Source organism: Dendropsophus ebraccatus, chromosome 3 (assembly GCF_027789765.1).
Source record: "Dendropsophus ebraccatus isolate aDenEbr1 chromosome 3, aDenEbr1.pat, whole genome shotgun sequence".
Lineage (NCBI taxonomy): Eukaryota > Metazoa > Chordata > Amphibia > Anura > Hylidae > Dendropsophus > Dendropsophus ebraccatus.
The window spans coordinates 51081721-51098632 of record NC_091456.1 but is presented as its reverse complement, the minus strand read 5'-3'; the positions used below and the strand labels follow the sequence as shown (position 1 = coordinate 51098632).

Sequence of the window (16912 nt, the reverse complement as noted above, 5' to 3'; positions counted from 1 at the left end):
GGGGATCACATAGTGTCAGCCTACCCACTAAATGAGGGCATATAGGGACCAATACAGATGTGCTGTTAGTAGAGAGATAAGGATGGTGCCTAATGGAGTGAGGAGCCTAATCTGTTTGTCTGGCAGATTCTGTGGATTCGTGGCTCGGAGAAGTTCTCATAACGGCCCAGGACGGATGGAGGAGAAAATTAAAACGACTCTGATCAGAGAAGACGCCCCTTGTGAGTCACCTGATATAACTGCACTATAATGTATATGGTGTACAGAGCCTGTGTAGGGCTGGGTCAGCCTCTATATGACTGGATGAGGTGATAGTGATCTGTGTACAGTGGATTATTCAGTAGCAGCGGTGGTGTTAGTCAGTATGTGGTGGTAATATTTGTTACTTTTATCTGGTACTGTGTTTTATTGGTGTCAGTATGGATTTGGTCAGTAACAATATGGTGGTGATGGTAGTGGGTGTGGTGTAGCGGTAATATTTCCTTCCTATATACTGGTAATATTGGTCTCAGTGTACAGGATTTGGTCAATAACAGTATGGCGGTAATATGTATGGTGATAAAATGTTCTCTTCCTATAGGCTGGTGTTATTGGTAATATCGGTCTTGGTCGTGAAAAGGGGGGGGGGGCCCAAGTTGACCTCTCACACCAGGGCCCAGGAGACATTAGCTACGCCCCTGGCCACTCCCCCAATATATTCATAGCTTAGGAGTATAGAGGGAGATCTGTTAGACAGGCCTGGAACCACCCTGATAACCTAGAACCCCATTAAACATCTGTGCCATTTCAGAGTGGTCTTAGTTTGAGTAAATCATAGATGGTTGTTGATAGAGACGCCTGTCTGTGTTTCATGTTGCCCGCATGAAACTAGTGACAAGTTCCCTTTTAAACAGAATAAGAATAAAAAGAGTAGTCTAGAGCAGCGCTTCTCAAACTTTGAGGCGGGCCTCACCAGTGAGGCGCCCCCTAGTTGTTGGTGAGGCCCAGCTGGGGAGCCAGTTTTCACAAAGTAACTATTATCTGCAGTCCTTTTGCTTTTTGCAAAAATCTCCATTTTAGCAACATTATTAATTTATTTTGTACTTAATTTATTAGTATATAGAGCTTGGGAGATGGGTGAAAGCGAGCCCTAGCATTATTTTCAGCTTTTAAATAAACTTTTACCACAGATAATGAGGCCCAGGTGCCCTCTGGGTCAGTCTGGTGAGGCCCAGGCATTGCCTTGGTCTGTTGGGTGAGGCTCCAGTAGAAAAAGTTTGAGAAGCACTGGTCTAGAGTAATATATTATATATTTTAGTTTGTCAGTGAATCCTTCCAGTGATACCACCTGGCAGATAAGCATCACTGAATACAGGAAGACCAATAATAGAGGACTTATTTTTCTGTTCGTTCCTGTATTTTGCAGGTGTGTGTTTACAGTCCTTGATATGTTGAAGTCACATTGTTTTGTGTTTCACAGCAACTTCACTGTGTGGCCGTTGGAACTGAGAATGCTAAACGCTATTTTAAAGCTGTACAAGGATCGAAGGAGCATAAAGGAGAGTTATTTGGGGTTCACAATCTGTTTAAGCTGAGAATCCAGGGAACCTGTCTGACCAGGGAGATTTTAGAGGTAATTTTAAGGCTTTTTTGTTTTCTTTGTTTTCGTTGTATACATTTAATGTTCACGTTACCATCACTTACATATTCAGTGATACTTTACACTTCCAAAAAACCTGGCTTCAGGCACTGAAAAGAATAGAGAAAACTAGAAGAAGTCTAAAGCCTGCAGAATTGTAAATGCAGCTGTGGAGGAAATGCTGTGGCTCTCATATAGCCAAATATTTATGCAGATTTAGCTTTGTTCACTCAGTGTTTGGGCTGCTTCTTCGATAACATCTTCTTACATACTGTATGTGACAAACGTGTGTGTTTGGGTATCCAGAAAAAAAAGGAGAATGCTGTTATACAGTTTTTACAGTGGGGGTCATTTCAAGCTATATAGCATAAACTTACATACTGCAATGCTATACTTCCCACATATATATATATATATATATATATATATATATATATATATATATATATATATATATAATGTTTATTGTTGTCTTACACACTTGTAAGGCTATGCTATTTTTATTGCGTTTTATGGATATGAGTTAGCAAAGCATATGAGTACCATGGACAGCAAAGAAAGCAAATAAATAAGAAAACCAGGACATTTACTTGTAAGCCCAAAGAGCATTAGAAATGAATACAATGGAGTAAGATCCTGCTAAGTTCTCTGTTATGGGTAGCACTTCTTAATTTATTGGTCCAAGCCTAAGGCTGAATTCACACGTCTGCAATTTTGCGGACCTTACGGACGGGAAAGGCCTGTCATGGATTGTTTTCCCGCTGCTGGCATGATGTTGATACATCATGCCGGGTGGAAAAACAATCCTTGTGGCACTCTAGTGACAGAGTAGCCACTTTTCACAGGAGTCTTTAATTAAAGTGCAGGTTTTCTTTTTAGATGCTCGACTGGTCTAAAAGGGTTTTAATTTATGAGAATTCTCACATTCAGTATAGATAAAGTCCTTTCACAAAAAGGTAAGACTAGCGACTGGTTTGTTCTGTGCAGAAATTTGACGTCTCGCCAGTGACTAATTGTCCACATTATACACTATACATTATTCACTTCCCCTTTATTTTACTTTCTCCTGGAAAGCAACAAGTGCCACTATGGGGAGATGCTTTAGTCATTGTTATGAAAACATATCTGACTTTAAATGTACATAAAATATACAAAATTGCACACTGTGTACTACTAAATCAGAAGGAATAGAAGTAAAGCCATATTTTAAATTTTTCTTACAGAGACTGCAGTCACTTTTTAATCTGTAGGAATCCATCCTGTGGGACCCACTGACCATGAGAATGCAGGGGGTACAGCACTAGTTTTAATAGATGTAAAGTGCAATCAATAACAATGGGACTTTTTTTTTTTTTATTCCCTTTTCATGTGCTGGCTCAGCGTGAAGGTCAAGTAGAAGCTGGAATTAGAAGTACCACTATGTATGCAAGTCAGAAATTAAATTCAGATGACACGGTAAGTGTACACATATATATAATACAGTACAATAGTCACTCAATTTACAATGGCCTCAGCTTACAATATCTTCAGGTTACAATATCTTCAACATATAATGGTCATTTCTGTACCATTGTAACTTGAGACCAGACTCAACATGCAATGCTACAGACAGTCAGGATCTGCACATGTGAATATCTAGATGATTGACCACTAATACAAGGGTGCTACCAGTAAAATGGCCACTTCTATTGGAGTGTGTGCAGTGATTGGCTGTCTAGTATCTACTCTCTACAGCACAGTGTCATACTACATGTCCTGTGCTGCTCTTTACCTGGGCCAGGATGAGCTGTTCCTTTGGGCACCAGGTGAGGGCAGTTCCATTTTATCTTTTCCCTTCCACATGACAGCACCACGGAGAGAGGGACCACGCCCCCAGGGACAGAAAACCTGAAGCATAAAAGGATTAGGCCCTCCTCTCAACCTCAGTGTGGTTTCCTGTCCCTGTGGATAGCCTGGAGTTCGGAGGCTCTGTGAAGTCTCTGAAGAAAATTAGGAAAGCCGGACTCTAACACATCCTGTTTTGTAATCTGTTTTTTGTTTTTATTTTATTAGTTGTACATTATTAAAGGGATTATCCAGCGCTACAAAAACATGGCCACTTTTCCCCCTACTGTTGTCTCCAGTTCAGGTGCAGTTTGCACTTAAGCTCCATTTACTTCAATAGAGCTGAGTTTCAAAACCCCACCCAATCTGGAGACAACAGTAGGGGGAAAGCCATCTTGGGGCAGCCATCTTGCCTGAACTGCTAACAGCATTTAGCTCTATGTTACTGGGGTTTTGGGATCTCCGTTTTCAAGATGAGCCCCACACACATACACACACACACACCCCGTCCAAGTGCTTTCTTAGTTATTAGAGTTTAGAGTTTTTAACATTGCATTTCTGAGCCGATGAATAGTACACAGTTTACAGATTTTGTAATTTAAGATGGAACCCTCTTCTGTATAAAATGTGAACATGCCCTCTAAGATTTATTAGAATCCTAATGTTTATTGATATGCATCTCTTGATGATATTAGAAGCTCTTCTCTGCTTCACTGGTTCTTTCATGTGCCATATTCACAGCATCTTTTCCATTTTACCACCCGCTGATCATTACGATGTGTCTGTGCCTCAAGCTAAATACACACATTTATATAGCTTACCAGAAATCAAAACAGATGACAATATTACTATTGCCTTCCACAAATGTAACTTTCAGCCAATTTGCAGATGTGTGAGGATATTTTGTCTAGCTTTGATATATGGACAGCCCACGTTTTACCACCTCTCCCTAGTGAGTCACTGGCATAGGATAAATACTGTAAGTCACAAGCTACGAGTTTGTAGATGTTGTAAAAACAGACTGAAACAATAAGCATATCATCTGTAGAAACACAATGATAGATTTGTTTTTTACCTAGATGCATAAACTACTTAAAATCTCCTTCTAAAATCTTTAATATGCTTTAAAGTGTACCTCGCTGGTGTTATTGAGCCCCTAGGAGACCCCCTTGTATAGATGGCATGTCGGGTAGAGAAAAGAAAAGCAGTTCAGCACTCAGATCCTCTTGTAAAATCTCACAATTTTCATCCAAAATAATGAAATTCCATGTTGGGAGTACAGGATGCATCCCAAAATGGCAGAAACTGGAAGAATAGTCTAGTTTAGACAGCAGTTTTATATGGGCGACATTTAGATTGGTGGGGAAAGAACTAAGAAAGCGCTAAGGAAAAAAAACAATAACCAATCAGAAACATAGCTTTTATACTTATTATCCCTCCTGAGCTGTCACTGTTTGAATTTCCCACCGCCTGTGTACCTTCTGATTTCTAGTCTTGTTTTTCATTTCTTCCTTGCTTCCTGGTTTCAGCTTCCCATGATGCACTTTGGCTGCTGTGACAAGCCAGCCCCCTGCTGTGACACTGCAAGTGCCTGCCCCTCCATTCACTACAACTCCCATCATACACTAAACATGACCCCCTCTCTGGCTCTCTTCAGTCAGGCTGCTATATACACACACTGAAGCTGCACACACATACTGTCACTTCACTGTAGTGTACATTCTGCAGGATGGCCGTCCCTAATTAGGTCAGGGCAGCAGGGGAGAGATAAGACGTCTGTGTAGCTGACATGCCGGGAGTGAGGAGAAAGATAAGCAAGTGACATGACTCACTCACTCACTGAGTCCACTCTGTAGCAGGAGGGAGTATGGGGGAGGGGGTCCTGTAGCTGGTTATGTGCCGGGTGTCAGTCATGAGTCATTATTGAGTTGCAGAATGTCAGATGGCTTACAGTTGCTCAGCCAATAAGAGCTGAGCAAGCTGAGTCACCTGACCAGGCAGGGGAGGGGGAGGCTGGTGTAACAGGACCTAGAGGAGCCCTTCTGCTGATGACTCATCGTCACTAGAAGGAGCTGGGAGAGCAGCCTGGTGACGACAGTAATTAGGTATGAAGGAGTTTCTTACACTTCCTGGTGGGGGGTTAAGGGGGGAAAAGACAGGGAAGGAGGACAGACAGGTGATTGAAGTATATTACAGTGTTATATAACTTTGTAATGTGCTTCAATTACTGGAAAAAAGTTTTTCATGGGAGTTATCCTTTAAAGTAAAGGGAATCTGAGAGCCTGAAAATGCTATCTATGCTATTGCCACCATTTTATAAAGCAAGAGAAGCTGATCAGATTGATATATACCACAAAACAGAATCAAGACAACATGTCGGTTTAACCATAAAGTGCACTGTGCAAAAATGAACCACTCCTCCCCCCCCAAATATTGCATTGTTGCAGGGTTTTTTCCTAGTTTCACAGAACATAAAACATATAGCAAGCCATTAAAAAGCTCTGCACATGGAATATTAAGAATTATCGCCATAAGAAGCAGGGAGAGAAAAAAATGGAAATTTTAAAGGGTTAGGGTAAAAACACACAGGGCGGATCTGCAGCGGATTTCTCGCTGCGAAATCGGCTGCGGATCCCTGGCCTGTAGTTTGCATCGGAGCAGCACACTGATTGGCTGAGCAGGACACTAGCCAGGAACCCCTGAAGCAAGACGCATCCGGGAGCAGGTACAGTATATTCTCCGGCCAGCGGGGGGTTAACGGGGCGGTCTCCTTACATACTAGCAACGGGATGTCCATCCCGCTGCGAGTATGGCTTCCCATACACACTACAGGTCAGGGACCTGCAGCGGATTTTGCTGCGGATCCGCCCTGTGTGTTTCTACCCTTAAAATAAATATTTTTATTATTTATATTTTTATTTTCAGGTTGCTTAAATATTTACTCAGAAACAAACTGTTTAATTTTTAGAGTCCGCTATCTATATACTTAAAGATATTTGTTCGGCTAGGTTCACACTCCGTTTTTGCTCTCTGTTTAATAAAAAGGATGCAGTTGTACATCATCTGTTAGGATTAGTTTTCTATTGACTTACATTATTTAAAAAAATGATCAAAACTGATCATTCCTTTGGCGTACTCAGAAATGTGATGATTGGCCACATTTTTCTGTACGTTAAAATAAACAAAAACTGATCTGTTAAACAGACAGCAAAGAAACAAGTGTGGACCCAGCCTAATTGCAAATAAGGTACTAATTGAAGGAAGAAGTCCAGAAATGCCAAATATTCCTTACAAGACTCTTCATGCGTACACATTCTGATCTATTTGCAGAATGCAGTTTCTGATGACTGTGAGACAACTATGAATGAAGATCCAGTCCAACAGAATCAGGAAGATACCTTTGATTTTAGTAGTGACAGTGATGAAAATAGGGAAACAAAGAGAAAGAGCCAAAAAATCTCTGCAAATGCGGACAGTGGGAAGCAGCTTACACCACAGCAGTGTGGACTATCAGCACTTCTACAGAAATTGCCCAAAAAGCAAGATGAAAGTAAATTAGATGAAACTAGGAAACTTAGTGATGACAAAATGATAGGCAACGCTGATCAAGACCATGAAGGCAACAAACATGGCTGGAACATTTCATCTGAATCTGAGGAGAAATCCGCTAGTAGCTCAGATGAGAATGATAACATCGTCTTTCCTACACAAGTCCATAAAAGCAGAAGAACTGCAGAGAACAGATCTCTGTATTGGAAGAAGAATATCCAACAAGCAGCAGACTCCAGTGATGAATGTATTAGTGATGAGTCTGATGACATTGCAATACCAAGCGAATCACTTTCAGATAAATCTTCTCTTTCCAACTTACAAGCTGAATACGGTGATAGGAATGTGGATACAGAAAGAAATTCTCAAACAATAGAAGCTTTTTCCTCATCGGATGATGATCAGCTTCAGAGTAAGATTTGTACTGATCATCAAGAGCGGGCACTAAAAAACAGAAAGGTTAGAAAACAGAATCTGATTGAGAAAAGGAAATCGTTCAGAAGAAATGAAGACCATGCTGTCAGTGGGGATAAAGTTAAAAAGGAGCATATGGGAACTCTAGACCAAATTTTGGGTAACTATTCTAGTTTAGTGATTAAAGTACGTTGTTTTTTTGAGTGAAAGTTGCAATTTTTAACAGATCGAAAATGTTCGGCTATGTTTCACGCAATGTTTTTCAACAGCCGTAATTTTAGACTCTAAACAACGGCTGTTTTGGGTCTAAAATAATGGCCGTTGTTTAAAATACTTTGGCCAAACAACCTGAAGTTCAGTACTCTGGTTCAGGTTTAAAGGAGAAATCAGGCTCATTTTTTTTAAATTAAGCTATTGTATTGTCCCCCAAAAGTTATACAAATCATCAATATACACTTTTTACGGGAAATGCACATAAAAGTGTTTTTTTTTTCCCCTGGATAACATGGTGATGTCACAACTCGACTCCCAGAGCTGTGCGGGCTGTGGCTGCTGGAGAGGATGGTGGCCATTATTTTAGCAAAAAGTCCTAAAAATGTAACTAGTATATATACTACATAGGAAAGAAGAAAAACAGCTTAAAGAGTAGTGCGGTGTTAAACATTTTTTCACTACATAACACACATTACAAAGTTATATAACATTGTAATGTGTGTTATTTAAGTGAATGTCCCCTTTCCCCATGTCCCCCCCCCCCCCCCCCCCCCCCCCGACTTTGGACCCGGAAGTGTGATACAGTATACTCACGGAATCACTGTCGACCTGGCCGCCATGAGGGCTGCATGAGGGAGGGCTGGAGCAGTCAGGCCAGCCTCCTGAAGATAATGTGATTGTCCCAAGATGGCAGTCGGGGTCGACAGTAATACGGTGAGTATAATGCACCACACTTCCGGAGTGGGGGAACATGGGGAAGGGGGCCATTCACTTAAATAACACACATTACAATGTTGTATAACTTTGTAATGTGTGTTATTATTTAGTGAAAAAAAATGTTTTAACACCGCACTACCCCTTTAAGTTGCAGTCAGCACCTCCATCCTAATTAGATTAGTCCCACCATCAATGTATTAGTACAAAGAGACTCCTTAGGACTCCAAGGTCTAAATATTCTAATGGATAAGCTCCACAATGCTCTTCAGCTTTCATAAAATCCAAAACTTTAATTCGTATTCATCATAAAATGGCCATTTTATGATGAATTTGAATTAGCGTTTTGGATTTTATGAAAGCTGAAGAGCATTGTGGAGCTTATCTATTAGAATATATACTACATACAATTATAAATCATATAGTTATAGTATATACTGTATAGTTTTTAATTTACATATTATCTGCTACTAAGTGATGATTAGTTGTCGATTGTATGATACTGTACATGCAATAGGTGCTGACTTTTTGAACCACACTGTTTTGACAACAGAAGTAAAGCTATGCCCTTTTCGCCTCTATTGGTCCAATATTTGTCAAAATACCACAAAAAAAAAAGGTATGGAATACATTTAATAATGACATTAGACTATGCTATTCCATATATTTTTGTAGTTTTTTTTTTTTTTACTTTAATTTTTTTACAGTTAAAAAGTCTGGGGAGGAAAGAAGTTATTTAATTAATTTGATATTCTTACCATTTAGATGGGGTTGCTGAAGTTGGATTTATTCATTCAAATCAAAATGTGGTTGGTTCAAGCAAAGCAGAGAATCACATGAGCCGTTGGGCGGTACGAGATGTGTTTGAGTTTAATCAGTTCTCCCAGCTTCCTGCCAATGTAACACCACATGCAGTGCAGGTAAGAGCACACATTTCACATAAAACTATATTTTTGTTTTATTTCTAATAATGTGCTTGTACTCTAATTAATTGTATTTTAATTGTGTCATATTTTATGTGGACTAAAAAGTGAGTTGCTAGCTGTACATAATGGGAGATTTCTAAACAGAAAAGGAGAGAAAACAGGAGAGTGCTAAACAGAAAAGTTTTAGTTTTTTTTAAGGGAGAAGGTGTTTCTCTTTCTATATTGACAGCTGTGGCTTTCAATTAAAGGGGTAGTGCGGCGCTCAGAAATTATTTACAGAATAACACACATTACAAAGTTATACAACTTTGTAATGTATGTTATGTCTGTAAATCGCCCCGTTCCCCGTGTCCCCCCCCACCCCCACCCATGTACCCGGAAGTGTGGTGCATTATACATTACCTGAACCGTGTCGAGGGCCGTCCGCCATCTTGTGCCAAACGTCATCTTCGGACGGACGCCCGAGTTGCTGCCGCCCGTCCCCCCTCCGCCGCGTCACAACTGTGCTCAGCCGCGATTGGCTGAGCACAGTTATGCTCAGCCAATCGCGGCTGAGCATCGGATGACGCTGCAGAGGGCGTCCGGCATTCGGAACAGTCGGAGCTGTTCGCCGTCCGCCCGAAGAAGACGTCGCTGAATGAAGATCGAAGACGGGTGTCGGCACGTGACAGGTGAGTATAGCGCACCACACTTCCGGGTACACGGGTGGGGGTGGTGGGACTCGGGGAAGGGGGCCATTCACAGACATAACATACATTACAAAGTTGTATAACTTTGTAATGTGTGTTAGTCTGTGAATAATTTTTTACCGCCTCACTACCCCTTTAATGATTTATAGTTTTTATTGGAACCATATAGGTGTATATGGGATCCTTTCTTTTTTCCATTACGCTGTTCACCACGTGGCATCAATATTGTTATATTAAAGGGGTACTCAAAAATCAGATCTACTGGTGTCAGAAAGTTATACAGTCTTCCAGTACTTATCAGCTGCTGTATGACCTGCACAAAGTTGGGTCTTCTTTCCAGTCTGACACAGTGCTCTCTGCTGCCACCTTTGTCTGTGACAGGAACTGTCCAGAACATTTAGCGAATCACCATAGAAAACCTCTCCTGAATTGGACAGTTCCCGTCAATGACAGAGGTGGCAGCAGAGAGGACTGTGTCAGACTGAAAAAATACACCACTTCCTGCAGGGCATATAGCAGCTGGAAGCAATCGAGTGCCGAGCCGGGATCAGCGCCATTACGGCACAGACCCCCGGATGTAACGGATGTGTGGATCGCTTCTCCGGGACAATGTCCCGGGAGGGCGATCCACCCCACTATACACCAGGGACGTGAACAGCCCGCATTTTAAATGCAGCTGTCAACGATTGAACCGTGCCCGCTAATAGCCTCTACATGCCTCACCCGGGACCCGAGGCGACCACATGGCGTAAATATACCCCCTGTGTCATTAAGGGGTTAAGGACTTTTATAAGCAATTGCTGTTACCTAGCATTGATAGGTGCTCTGGTAGTAGTGTCTGCCTTATCCTATTGCCATACATCTTATTTCTGCAGGTGACTTTTTCAACCAAACATGTTACAGTAAATTCATTTTACAATACATTATATGGTAAAGGGAAAGATGATGTTCAAAAGTACAACTGATTCTGCAATTTCTAGCACACTGTATGGCTCTGCCAAAAGGGGAAACAAGCATAATAGATCTTAAAAAAAAAAAACTAATATTGGGTGAAACATTAAGTAGTTAACCCTCTCATTGTAGGAACAACCATGCCTCGATTGCATCATGCCCCTGCTTTCAAATTGCTTGCTGGCGTCATCATCTTCACTATAGGTCGACACTGTCATTGCTGTGGCACACACGCACTAAAGGGAACCTGTTAACTGCATCACACCCATCTGACATCGGTCCGGTACCGCACCATGACGGCAGGTGACACATCTGTACATACACAACGGATACCTTCACACATACCGACTCGCAGCGTTAATAACGCTGTGAGTCGGCTAGGTCCTGGCAGATCACTTTCACTACATTTCTGAACGACCGCTGCGTGTATGTAATTCTGCCGGCCGCTTAACCCCTTCAGCTGCCGCCCGGCTCCCGCTCCGCATAAATTACCTGTCCTCGCTGCACGAGGTCCTGGCTTACTGCCCGACCAATCAGTGTGTTGCCCTGCCACAGCCACTGATTGGCCTGGCGGGAGAGCAGTACGCCAGGACCCCGTGCAGCGAGGACAGGTAATGTATACAGAGCGGGAGCCGGACTGCAACAGAAGAGGCTAAGCGGCCGGCAGAATTACATACACGCAGCGGTCGTTCAGACCGCTGTGTGTATGTAGTGAAAGTGATCTGCCAGGACCTAGCCGACTCGCAGCGTTATTAACGCTGCAAGTCGGTACGTGTGAAGCTACCCTAACATGAACAATTTTCCCGATACAGGATGGATCAGAATGTCTTCCCAGAATAGTTAGCTGTGAGCCAGAGATACATTAACAAATAAGCATTTATCCCCACCCACCATTGCACTAATACCTAAGTATACAAGGTCTATTGGTCACAACCTCCGTCCCATACTCAACAGTTACATACAAGTTTTTTCAATCATTTGCCTGATTTTCGTTTAAGTTTACATAAAGTTTTGCTGAAAAGAAATATACAAAGACAACCATTCAGTTCAGGATTAATCACCATGGCGACTGAAATGTGGTGACTGAAAAGGGGGAAGGTTGCAGTCCTCTCCATTTCCTACCAGCTGTGATATGCGACCTCTGTGGTAAGTGCTCAAGCCAAAGCATCGGAGGAACTCGGCACTCAGAAACCATACCTATACGTTTTATAAATTTGTACAAGTATCACTATAAAAGAAGAGCTTAATCCTTTAAACTGATTGACAGACACTTGGCTCCCTTTCTGGTGTAGGACGGACGTAGAACAGGATGCTTTGTAGTAAAAGCTGGATTATTAGTAAACCCCTCTTTATGTTATTGCAGCGTGGTGTAAATGAAAGCACTAAGCTTGCTGTCATCATTATACATGCAGGGCACTGCTAACTACTGGATATACAAAGCTTGTCTTATTCAGCATATACATTCCCTATATATATAATATTACACAGATAGGTGGACTATAATGAAATAAAAAAAATTGTAAAAAATAAATTGGTAAAATTGAATTAATAAGCATTTAACATTGGCGTTATTGTGGAGTTGTCGCAATACTTTGCCCATTGCCTTCTGGGACACCATATTATAAAGAGGCATTATTGTTTGGAATATTAGGGGACTGGGCAAGATACTGATCTTCTTCTCCCCGCTATTATTTGTCTGTTAGAGACACATTGTTAAAGTGGTACTACAGAGAAAATCTTTCTTTCGCAAATCAACCAGTCTCAGAAGGTTGTACAGGTTTGTAAATTACTTCTATTTACAAATCTCAAGTTTTTAGCACTTATCAGCTGCTGTATATCCTGCAGGAAGTGGTGTTTTTCTTCCAGTCTGACACAGTGCTCTTTGCTGCCACCTCTGTCTGTGACAGGAACTGTCCACTTCAGGAGAGGTTTTCTTTCGGGATTTGCTAATGTTCTGGACAATTCCTGTCACAGACAGAGGTGGCAGCAGAGAGCACTGTCAGACTGGAAAGGGTACACCACTTCCTGCAGGACATACAGTAGCTGATACGTACTGGACTTTTAATAGAAGTAACTTACAAATCTGTATAACCTTGACACCAGTTGATTTAAAACATTTTTTGTTAGAGTACCTCTTTAAAGGATAGATTGAGATTGAGATTTTTACAATGAAATGGATAGTTTATCAATACCACTCAACATATTTTAACTGTGTGAGGGGGGTTAGTGTATTAATACATCAGAAGGTTAATTATAAACAACATAAAGTATACATTGACCCAAATTGGAGTTTTTTTTGTGTGTTTGTGAGCTTGAGGGAAAGCAGAGTCTCCTGGCATTCCTTTATGTACCCTCGCCTTTCTTCTCCAAGGTATTGTTACATCTGTATCAGGTAGCAGAATTATGAGGGATTCCAATATAAGGGGACTTGAATTGTGTGATAAATGAAGAAAGGGATAGATGGAGGAAAAAGTGGAGGCGAGAGGGTAAAGCATCCCTAATAGAAAAGGAGATACAGAAATGTGGCTGGGTAGATGGTTGGCATCACATTAATCCTGAAAAAAGGAATATTCTTTATTAACTCCTCTCCACAAGGTTTATTCTAAAATTGATATGCTGTTAGCGACCGAGAAAGGGATGAAGGACATAAAAAGTATCTACTATAAGAAGAGTAATTAATCAGATCATGTACCTATAAAGATAGTATTGAAGTATAATTGGAACGGCCAGTGTCAGAAAAGATGATCTTTACAGCCGCTGAATTCGGATGTGGGCACATCCGTGCGGGCCCGCATCTGAATTTCACCGCTGCTTGCCCATTGTGTGAACTGACAGGGTTTTCTGCAGCCGCTATATATTGAATAGCGGCCGTAGAAAACTGACAAGTCAATTTCTATGTGTATACACTCCGGCCGGGATTACTTACTACGTAAGTTCTGTAGTAATCACGGCCGTTGTTACAACGGCCGTGATTACTACGGAACTTACGCAGTGTGAACTTAGCCTAAAGCTGTTTAACCCACGTAATAAGGAGGGATTGGGTAATTTTTTTATTCGACAAATATGGGATCTGCTGAGAAGAGGACTGCACAGGACTAAGCCAAACTTTTTAAAGGAGGATATTGTTCAGGATGATACAAAGATTTAAAAAAGAGCTTTAGATATAAAGAGGAAAGGTTGAAAAGGGAAGTGAAAGAAGCCGAGGAGACAGATACAGAGAAGAGGTCAAAGAATAGTAAGAGACTTTTCATATCTTCCACCGCTTTCTCAGCAGAGATAGCCCTTCAGATATTTGGGAGGTGTTTAAAAAGGTCTCTGAATTGTTATACTGTATTAGGGTACATTATGATGAAGATGTGTGGGAGAAGTATATGGATTCAGTGGAGGCCCCAACATTATCAGTGTTACAGCAGCAATGGTTAGCTCGACCAATCGGGAGGGAGGAGATGAAAAACAAAAAAAAGTAATTAGAGGAATGGCCCTAGGTAAAGCACCTGGCCCAGATGGGCTGACAATAGAGATTTATTTGAGAAACTAGGAGGGGAACAACAATATAAAGTGTTCAATCATTCTTATTTTATGTGGCAGTTGTCGGGCACATGTATCTAGCCAGTGTTAAGTTTTTTTTTAAGCCGGATAAGGACATGACGGATTTATCATCGTCCATTTCGCTTACTAACACGGACCTAAAAATTCTCGATTGCTTTGAAATAGGATGGGTAGGGCAAAAGATACACTAATAGGGAGTGACCAGGGTAGACTTTTGCAAGGCAGGTCTATACAAGACAATATATTAAAGGGCTAATATGCAGAAGGGCAGAGGAGACCGATGTTGGATGTTGTTAAACAGGATGACAGTGTGGAGTGGTGGTATATGTGGTCTGCTCTAAAAACAATTGGTTTTGGGGAAACATCAGAGTATTCCTTGCTACAGCTTGGAACAAAACAAGGGTGTCCTCTCTCCTCAGCAGGTGACCATGAGCGTTGGCGCCTTGGGGGCACCAGTACAGGTAAATATAACTGTCCTCCCTGTTTAAGTTTGCCTGGACTACCACTTTATGTTTTGGTTGATGTGTGTGTATATATTTATTCATGAAACACATAATACTTTACATGCTGAAAATTGGTGCATTGCCCATATTGTTGGCTTCAACTGTTAAACTTAAATTACATTAAAGATTATTTGCAATCCTATAATTACTTTTAATTAAAAAGTAAATTTGGATAGGGTGTTAACCATAAAACATGTTCTGTTGTAACAAACACCTTCTAAAATGTACAGTATTTTACTGATTTTAAGTTTCTACTTTATAAGCAGGCGCGCGGAAATAGGGTCAAGCCCATAAACAATTGGACTGACCATAGAAGAGAACACAGGCTTTAAAGCAGCCCACACTATACTGTGAACTGCACAACTGGATACTGGACAGAAATCTTATTGTACTGCCCATTACTACACTGGTTGTACTCTATCACATACCTTCTACATCTTATCACAAACTGATAGCCTATCCCCACTATAGATGACATAGGGTCAGCTCCGCCTTGCCTAGGGGACACCCACACCAGGCGGTCCACCATAGCTGTAGGTAGGGATATACCAGGGTTTAGTTTCAAATACCTATCAGCCCCACTACCTTTACAGCCACAGCTGCATCGTTTATATGATTGTTTGTCCACTCTCCTTATGAGTTCTTTTACTACCCTGAATAAAAGTAGTTGGTTTTTTTTAAACTACCACAGTGTCATCTAATAATTCATAAGCAGCCTACAAACGAATGTCTACATTTTACATCCAGTTCATTCACATATTGTGCATATATACTGTTAGGGTTTTTTTCAGGCTTTTTCATATATCCAGCTGTGCTTCCAGAACATAAAAAAATGCTTTTCATGCTCTGGTGCAAAGGGTTAAAGAGGCTTTCCCAAACAATGAATTGCAGCTGATATATATTTTTATTAAATCTGCTTCTATCACAATCACAGGGGAGCCCTGGTATAGTAGCAAAGTGGGTGAAAAGACACAATCCTGTTGACTTTATGACTAAACTGTTAAAAAGGGTTTTATGGCCATAGTAAGATCAGTTAAAGCAAACCTGTGTCCACATTCCCCCCTCCCCAAACCGCTTGTACCTTTTGCATAGCTGCCTTTAATCCAATATCTGTCCTAGGGAGTGTTCGGCAGGTGATGGAGTTATTCTCCTAAAAAATTAAAAAAAAACATCTTTTAATATGTTCGTGCGGGCTGTGGCTGCTGGAGAAGATGATGGCAGAGGGATGCTCAGTGTCCCCCTGCCACCATCCTCTCCAGCAGCCACAGCCCGCACAAAGACTTTAAAAGATGTTTTTTTTAATTTTTTAGGAGAATAACTCCATCACCTGCCGAACACTCCCTAGGACAGATACTCTCCAGCAGCCACAGCCCACACAGCTCTGGGAGTCGGGTCGTGACATCACCATTTTATCCAGGAAGTGACATCACCATTTTATCCAGGACGTGAAGCCTTGATGCAGTAGTAAGTGCAGGGAAAAAAGTGCTTTATAAGCATTTCCCGTAATAAGTGTATATTGTTGATTTGTATAACTTTTGGGGGGCAATACAATATAGTAATAAAATTTTTTGCTAGACTTCTCCTTTAATATAGCAGTGCCATGTCAAAGAGGCGTGCCCTAGAGCACCCATGTCCTAGGCCTGCAAAGTCTCTCCGTTCAAGAAATCTGCCTTGATTCTTTGAGAATTACATGTGAAATTATACCTTGCTCTTTGAAACTTCCCTGCAGATTTGCTTTAATGAGCTTTTTAAAAAGGATATTTTTTCAGCAGTTCCTCAGGATTCCTCCTCCTTATCCTGTCAGTTCTGCGGCTTGCTACAGCACATGTGCAGGATTTTGAAAACCACAGTAGGCTATGTTCCCACTCAGTATTTTTGCTCAGCCTTTCTGTGTTTTCAATCCTCTCCGGGTTTTTGGTGCAAAATACTTAGCTGTAGAAAAGATTTGAGCTATCGAAAATG

At 41.2% G+C, this 16912-nt stretch overlaps 1 protein-coding gene across 1 annotated transcript in view; it reads left to right on the top strand.

Moving 5' to 3' along the window:
• The window catches only part of ERCC6L2 (ERCC excision repair 6 like 2), an 80004-nt gene that overhangs the window by 53934 nt on the left and 9158 nt on the right, over positions 1-16912 (top strand). Inside the window, exons 14-17 of the mRNA XM_069961747.1 lie at positions 1460-1612; positions 2999-3073; positions 6773-7565; positions 9098-9252. Of these exons, the coding sequence (XP_069817848.1) occupies positions 1460-1612; positions 2999-3073; positions 6773-7565; positions 9098-9252 (1176 nt within the window). The remainder of the gene's footprint in view (positions 1-1459; positions 1613-2998; positions 3074-6772; positions 7566-9097; positions 9253-16912) is intronic.